The sequence below is a fragment of the Lepidochelys kempii genome, chromosome 1 (assembly GCF_965140285.1).
Source record: "Lepidochelys kempii isolate rLepKem1 chromosome 1, rLepKem1.hap1, whole genome shotgun sequence".
Lineage (NCBI taxonomy): Eukaryota > Metazoa > Chordata > Testudines > Cheloniidae > Lepidochelys > Lepidochelys kempii.
Genome location: NC_136380.1, coordinates 249041215 through 249049902, shown reverse-complemented (window position 1 = coordinate 249049902; position 8688 = coordinate 249041215). Strand labels below are relative to the sequence as shown.

Here is an 8688-nt window from a genome sequence, read left to right as displayed (position 1 = left end):
ATTGATGAAAAGTGAAATATGTAAAAGCTAGTTAACTTGTTCTGAATCCTTGATGTTACTGCCTTTGAGGAAAGTGTGGAAATTCTAATCCGTTTCTTAAAGTGCAAATATCTACTCTAGCAGAGATCAACAGACAAGGAAGACACAGCCCTTTAGCCCAAGATAAAGTTGGGTTCTGACTCCCACTCTTATGAGCTGATTATCAAACTTCAGAGCTGTCACAACAACAAAACTACTCTTGTTAAAACACATCTGGGACAATATCTTGTGGACTGGACCTTAAAAATAAATATCTCATCTCAGATGTTTCTCCATGCAGTCAATCTTTATTATAGCAGTAATCTCATATTCACATCAAGTACATAGAACTTTTTGCCTTTTATATAATACAGAGTTCTTTAAATAACTTTACACAGAAATAGTTTTCTTCAATCAATTTCAGCTATCAAATTTTTAATGTTTTCTTTGTCTCCATGCTCTCTAACCAAACTGGACAATATTTCCCATTGTACAAATTTACATGAGAAAAAACTTCAAAGTACAAATGAAGGACTTGAGCAGGAAGGGGTAACAAAAGTAGAGGGGAAGGAAACAAGCAAGAAAAATAATTTTTATTAGCAATTACTGTGGACATTGGGAAGGGAAAGGAGGAGTTGCCATGGTCTGTGTAACAGAAAACTGAAAATATTTTCTTATGAATTAAAAAATAAATACAAGTTTTAAAACAATTACTCCACTGTAGTTTTTAAAAGCAGCTATAGAAATCTACTAACACAACTGTTTTCTTAAGTAACCAGATTGGACCTTCTACAGTGAAGACTCAGACCCTCACAAAACTTCTGGTGGTAAAAATACAGCTTAAAGGAATGTTGTTAGCACAGAGTTCAAACTGTGGGATGTACATTTCATTGCACTAAAAAAAAAAATCAAATCTATATATTTCCCTTTCCTCTCCTTACTAGAGTATTCTGTTGCTCATAAACAAGATATTATGAGGCAACATCTTTATAATATTTTTTAAAAAGCCATCCCCCTTGCTTTTCCCGAGTGCTATGCTTTCATGAACTTTTTAACAAAACATTGGTATTGTCTCCTTTGTGGAGAAAAGACCACCGCACCTTTCCTAACCTAGGGAGAGCGGCATGATCTTGAGCGAGGAAGGGACAGACTGTGCAACAACCGCACAAGTGATTAAACTATTCCTTCAAAACAAGGTGGAGTAATAGGAGAAAACAGGGGGCAGCCTGCATGCTTGTTTTGACAAAAGGAATATAGAGGACCCAAGCAGGAAGTTGCTTAGGAAAAAATCCTCTACCCAGCACTGGGGTCCATAGCCAGAACAAGTGCCAGTCATATGCAGAGGAAGGAATCTTCCCACTCAGAGAGACTGTTCCAATGGCTGGAGTAGGCTCGGTATCCCTGTGAAGAGGAGCCACACAGCAGATCCTCAGGGCCCCCTGCCGGTGCTCCAGCCTCAAGGGCTGTTCACAGCCTGCCCTTTCAAGTGAAGCATAGCAGACTAGCACTAATTCCAAAGGAGTCTCCAGCAGTGCAGAAGTAGGGGCAGGATTTGCCTTGTTAGTCCTACCAAGAGGGATTCAGATTTTTTTTTTTTAATAGCATGATGTAGATAAGCACATATTAAATCATGATACTAGTTAAGACATGCAGGTTGGCCACTGCCAGGTTTCAGTCTTTTGGGGGGGGGGGGGGGGGAGGGAGGAAAAAACAAGACTCAGGAAGGAATGATGTGCATGTCTTTTTTTAAACAGTTCACAGCTTTGAATAAAAAGCACATTTATTGCACTTACATTTTATTTTAGACAAAGTTATTTAAATTATGCCCACCCTCATAACCCCCACTATCCCCAAAATACCCACCATCCCAGTTTGGTCCATTTTACCCCTGTCTCCCCAACACAGATAGGGTTCATTGCTTGTCATGTCTTAACGTTTTACTGAACTCCCAAACACACAAAACAAACAAACTGAGTTCAAGCAGGGTGAAACCCAAATGAAATGATATCTGTCAAAACAAACTATTATTTAAAACTCAGACAACAGTTTCGGCTTTGTGTTTTACTAATTCAGAAGTAAATGTCATACAGGCTTATTCTCAACTACAATTGCTGCAGGTATGATAAGCCAGACAGAAAGACTGGATAGTACATGTAGGCTGTTAGGGCATCTGGATGGGTTGAACGTACTGTTGCTATGACACACTAAAACAAATGCTTAGGCAGTTTAAAAGTTCCCCAACATTACCACAAGCCCTCTCCCCTTCACAAAATAGGGAAATAGTTGTGTTTTTCATAGAAGTAGGGAGGATACTCTTTTCTTAAAGAGTATTTTCAGTGCATGGGCTGGAAGAAGAAGAAAAGTTCCAGATATTTCCTGGGCATTTAAGTAAAACATTTAAAAAACATTACACCCTGATTTATAAAAGGAACTAAAAAGGGGTTAATAGAAGTTTAATATTCTGTAATAATTGTGCATTTAATTGCACTGATTTACATAACAGAATTATGTCCAAAGTCTTCCACCAACAACAAAGGCAGGGAAAGGACTTGAAAAAACATTAAGAACAAAGACCATTCTCTTTTCCTTATGGACATACAGATGAAGTATGACACTAGTATTAAAGTACTGCTAGGAGCGAAGATAAGTTTGAAACATGAACACATCAAATCCAAACGTATATTTTGCCCCTCAACTGATAATATACTCATCATCTCCCAAGGTAAACGTGATTACAGGATATAGATCATTTAAACAGTGGCTGGGGTTGTAGAGGTTTAGCAGTGTATCAATATGAGGCCTGAGGAAGAACTAAAGAAACCTGCCGATACTCCATTAAACAACGTAACCCCGGACAAGGAAATTAACGGTATACCATGATGTACATGGCTTATGGGTACTGACAGTCAACCGTCTATTCTAGAGCTCACTTTTCATACACTGCTCTGGATATTCTGACTTTCTCTCTCCTAAGAACTTTATATTACATTTCCCTAACACGATGCTAGATTTTTGGAGGGGTCAAAAAGTCTTTTTATTAATTTTTTAAAAAATGCAACTCATTTATTTTCTGTAGAGTAGCTTCAAGTTGCAGATTTTCTCAGACATGTATATGTCTCATATAAACTTTATTTTGGATACGAACACTGGATATTTCTGTAAATTCTCCCCTCCCCATCTCCTCCATATATCTTTTGCTTACATTTACAAACTCAAAAACTGCTAACTTTTGTGAAAGGTCCATATTTGTATCTAAATATGAAGACACTGCATTGGAATTAAACCAAAGCCACTGCTCTAGTTACAAAGCACCTAATATATATGCATTGTTTTAAGTCATGAAGGCACAAGATCATTTGGCAAATTGCAAAGGTAACTTTTGGGAAGCCTCATGTATACCATTTAAGAGAGTTTCTGGATATCTTTTCTATATAAATATTACTAGCTTTCACTTCCTCAGTTTGTTCACATCAACATCCCCATCCTGCTATTTTTTAAAAACCGCCCCTTCATCCCACACACACACTTATGACTATTACTATTCACTGCTCTCATGGTGCTGACTAGCTTCTATATTAGCATCTTTAAACCTAAAGACAAACAAGACCTTTTTACTCCAACTGTCGCAACACCTGTTTTTGATGCATTGATTTACCAGCTAAGAAATAATAAAGCAGCCAAGAAAGAGGTGTGTGAGTGTGAGTGTGTATGAGATAAACTTGTATCTATAAAGAAAACGTGTGTGTGTGAGATAAACTTGTATCTATAAAGAAAATGTGTGTGATAAACTAGTCTCTATAAAGAAAATAAAAACCAAAACACTGAGACACAAAACATCCAGTATCTTCAAAGTGATGCCATGACAGTCCATTTATGCAACTGGCTTTCATCTGAATCTCGAAAGTACCTAAAAGGTTAGACTATCATATTACGTCCTGGTGACATTGTTTCAATGGACGGAAAGATACTTGTCTACAGTACTCTGAATAGTTTGTGCTACACATGCTGCACTCACAGTCAAGAAGGGAATATATTCCATAACAACCTGCAGGCCGGAAAGGTGTGAAATGTTTGCACGCTGCAGCTCTTAATTCAGCCCTCCACTACACAGATACCTTCAAGAACTATTGATGCCTCCACTGATATTAGATCACTGTGTCTTTGGGGCATGGACCTTGTCTTCAAAGTGTTCAGGAAAGCACCGTGTACATCGACAACACAATACAACTATAGAGGCAATTCTTCAGTATGTTTTTACCACTGGACATTTGCATAAAGATGTGATCTTTGTTAACAGTTCACACTTCTGTTTATTCACTTCACGTCATCGTAGGCCAAATGTTGTCCTCTAAAGAGCACATGTAGCTCCAACTGACTTAAGTAGAAGCCACTAAAATATGATGGCAGAATTTGACCCAAAATAATCTGTATTATCAGTAATAGCCAAAGAACTCAATTATGAGAAAGGATGATTTCAGGTAAGGAATAAAGCAAGCAGGAACAGATTAACTCAGTGACCTGCAAATGTTTTGTGAAAAATGAGAATAGCAAGACTCTGTTGAATATAGGAACATTCGGCATTTAACTGATGCTGATGCTTTAGAAGTAATTAGGCCCCTACATTCACTCCATTTGACTTCAATGCCACCACGATGCCCCAGACAATATACTATAGGGAAGAATCCTGCACTGACCGGGAGAAGGGACTAGATGATACGAGCATGGAGTTGGACTACAGGTTCTCAAGTGGTGGTTTTGAAAAGGTTTATTAGCTGCTCAGATATGTTGGAGCTTAAAGCAGTATAAGTGCCTAGATAATTTTGTATCTCAACAGGCATAAAAATATTTAATAAAATTTCCAAACCCAGCATGTGGGTTTATGTCCTAGTGCACTGAGCTGGGGAATCACAGATGAGCTGAAGCTGCATTGTGTGAACAGAGAGCCTGAATGTATTTATTATTTTTTAAAAGAGTTAATTGTTTTCTTCACCCCATTGCTATCTGGGGCTTTCAATACAGGTCCCTGCTACTGTCTCACTGTTTACCAAACACCTGCAAGGCACCTTTAAAACTGATCCTATTTTCATGCAAAACGTCTTTAGTAATTTCTGAAGGAAAAGAAATGAAGAAAAACAATTATTTACTAATCAAATTTTCCCAAAGTTTTGCATGAGGATTAAGGTGGTCTTTGTACAGATACAAAGCTGGACACAAACAAAGCATTACAGCTACTTTAAGAGAAAAAACTTGGAAGGTGATAGAAATGAAACCTGAAAGACTTAACTAAACAGTCAAACAACATACATGTTTTTTGGAGGGCAGGGGAAATCAAAGACCATGTGTTACTTATAAAGTGCTTTGCATGGACAAGGATAGCCATTTTCCTTGTGCTTTTCCTGTGGGCTCAAGAAGCATATTGTAGACTAATAGGTAATGAAGCATTACAAAATAAATTCATTTAAAAAGAGGATAAAAATAATTCCTTACTGTTATATTTTAACAAATACTTCTCTGCCAGCATGAAAATATAGAAGGAAACTAGGATTTTTATCCAGTACATTGAAATGATAATTCTTAACCCAGCAATACATACTTAGACTATACCGTTCTTTAGGAGCATATGTAATTTTCAGTTTGCCCTACATTTAACAAGCTATATCACAAGCCAAAAAAAAAAAAAAAAACGGTTGAGGGGAAAACTGATACAGTAATGACTTCACTCTCTTGGAGTTAATGTTGGTAAAAATTCTCAACTGTTGCTGACAACTTGGTTCCTAGCTTTCTCCACCTTGGTCTGTCAACTGCCTCAGATAGCACTGTACACTGCCATTACACTAACATGGCACACGGTGATTTCACCTGACTGTGCACTACTGCTCACTTTGCTTGCTTCTCCACACTGGAAAGTAGACACTGCTACTGATTATTTTAATTCCTGCCCATCTCAGGAAGGAAAAAACCTAATAGCATCTGAAGACCCACAGCAGAGAAGAAAAAAGTTGTGCTTGTTTGTTTGTTAAAATGCACCCTGTACACATAATCAATTCTATTCATGTAGTAACATGAATTGCTTCATCCTTGTGGTAACTTCACGTCACTCTTTGTTGCTGTCTGGCTAATGTTTGTGGAATTAACATGAATACACAGTATTTCAATTATATTTCTCACTTCAAATTAATCAGGACCCCTTAACCCCAGCAAATATTAATTGACAAACGTTAACAGGCTACCTATATCTCTAGGGGTACCCTTCTGTACACAGGAAAGGTCCCCACTCACTTAGTGAGGCAAAAGCCATGTGTTCAGCCAACGCCATGTGCATTTGTACAAATTTAACTCCTTTACATGTGTCTCATGATTTCATTCACCTAAGAAAAGCGCTGCCAATTAGAGGCGTCAATTCTCCTGCCTCATGTAGAGTGGTCTAGGGCAGATATTAACCAAACTCTGAAGACTTCCATGTGAGCTTGAATTTCTTTCTACTATGGTCTGACTTGCCTCTGTACAAATAATTTAAGTTTCATACCACACATCGGAGAATTCTGCAAACAGATCACATCACAAGATATTCTACTAGAGGTAAACAATGTGCTGAACTTTATGAATTTGTCTTCTGACTTGGTAACTTGTCAAAAAGCTACCAACCATTTGAGAACTGGGCTTGGAGGACAGGGAAACAAGGGAAACTAATTGGATACTGCCACCTTTATCCTAGTTTGCAAACTGTGGAAAAGGGAAAAATGGAGGGATGGAAACAAGAGAGTCAAACAGAGGGAACCAACGAGAGGAGAAAAGGTCAGCGTGGATCCAGCAAGTACCGTTTTTTGTAGTAGTAGTTTGTTTTTTTAATCTAACACCTTGCCACTGGGACAAGATGCTCCACATTTACACACACACTTATCAGAGAACACTGAGTTACCAGGATAAAAATCCTTTTAAAAAAGCTCTCTAAGTACCAAAACACAATTTGCAGAATGTCTAATTTGGGGGTGGGAGGGGGGGATTTTTTATATATTTTTTTTCAGTTCAACCTGAGAACTATTTTTTCCTGTTTATGAAAACCTTATATATTGGTAAGGTACCTGGCATTAACCTGCACCCTCATTTAAAATAAAACTTTTAAAATAGGTACATACACCATTCCATAGTCTGTATTAGCAGTTTTACAGACTTCGGATGCCATTATCACATTTCTGAAAAATACACTGAATTAGATGATACAAAAAAATATTTTGAGAACTTGCTACATATATTTTTTTTTTTGGTTAACTTTAGTTTGTTGCTGGACCAACGAGAGGAGCTTCCCAATCCTTCTGAAAGATGCCCTGTCTGAGCACACCAGAAAGTATTAGAAACAAGAAAAGGGTAGGTTTTTTGGATAAGTGAAAAGTAAATTTGAATATGGTGCAGCATCCCCTTTTCCTCCAGATTAACTTCTCTCCAAGCCACCTCCCACCCCTCAAAGTATCAAATTTAACTGGGATAAAAGTCAATGATGTAGACTGATTGAAATGTTTGATATCTGCATTTAAATGAAAAGGGGATACTGCATTTTGACCCATAAATCAGTAAGCATGCCAGGAAAAAAATAAATCAGAACAGAAGATGATTCTTTTGATTAGCACTCTCATCAGATGTTCAGCCTCTGATGATTCGTTGTTAGAGGGAGAAAGCCAACTGGCAGACATCCAAAGCAAGTCTCCTAAGCTGCTGCAGCAGTTCCATCCCCTTATGCCTGAGCACCAAAGTCAAAACACGCGTGCCCTCTCCTCTCTCCTGGGAATGATGACAACGGTACAGGCAGCCACTGCGGTCTCTGAATACACGTGGTGTTTTGTGTTGAAGGAGAAACACTGGCAGCAGAGAATTCTGGTTCCTAAAAAGATTATTTCCCCCCCTTGTGTTGGACCAGCAGTTCCCTTCTGCTCTGCTCTAAGCTTACGGATATCTTTTCCTAAATTGCTTTAGGTTTGGAGGAGCAGAACAGAGTTTTGATGTTAAGAAACTGTAGGAACACAAGACTTAAATAATAGAGTGGGTGCTGCCATGGCGCTGTGGCTACTTGAACGCTGCAAATTCTCCTGTAGAGGGAGGACAAGAGGGAGGACAAGATCTTGGTTTAAAAAGGTGATCTCAATTATCAGCTGGACAGAGATTTCTGCAGTTGAACACTAGGCTGAATATGTCAGATGTTAAAAAATGCAACAGTTAAAATTAAGGCACAGAAAGACCATACTTGTAGTGACAGAACATCAAGTGTACTCAGCATATTTTTTTGAAGTAAGATTTCTTAAAAGCAAGCCAGGCCCATTTTGCTCAGGGCAGAGGTCTGAACATTCACAGGAAGAAAATCTTTTTCACCGTGAGTTTTAAAATAAAATGCTAAATTAGAATTTCATTTTTAAGCTTCCTACTGTCAGATGCGTCCCACTTGCTGAAAAGTGACATTTGTAATAATGCAGTTTTTCAGCCTGTAAACCAGTTTTATCTTGCTTCAAAACTGGTTTAATAATCAAAAGAATTACTGTGCTTACACATGAATCTTTAAGTGTTACGCACTAAAGTCCTTTTGATTATTAAACCAATACTACAGTACATTAGAAACTGGTTTATAGACCAATGCAGCAATCTAATGGGATGGGAACCTGAGATGTGAACTCGTCCATTCAC

The 8688-nt window shown here is 38.0% G+C and overlaps 1 protein-coding gene across 2 annotated transcripts in view; it reads right to left on the bottom strand.

The window, feature by feature from the left end:
• Nucleotides 1-282: 282 nt before the first annotated feature.
• BRAF (B-Raf proto-oncogene, serine/threonine kinase) overlaps nucleotides 283-8688 on the bottom strand; it is a 119304-nt gene continuing 110898 nt past the window's right edge. For both annotated transcript variants that reach the window (XM_073322392.2, XM_073322400.2), the window contains one exon: nucleotides 283-8099. In XM_073322392.2, coding sequence (XP_073178493.1) covers nucleotides 8077-8099 — 23 coding nt within the window. In that variant the 3' untranslated portion in view covers nucleotides 283-8076. The remainder of the gene's footprint in view (nucleotides 8100-8688) is intronic.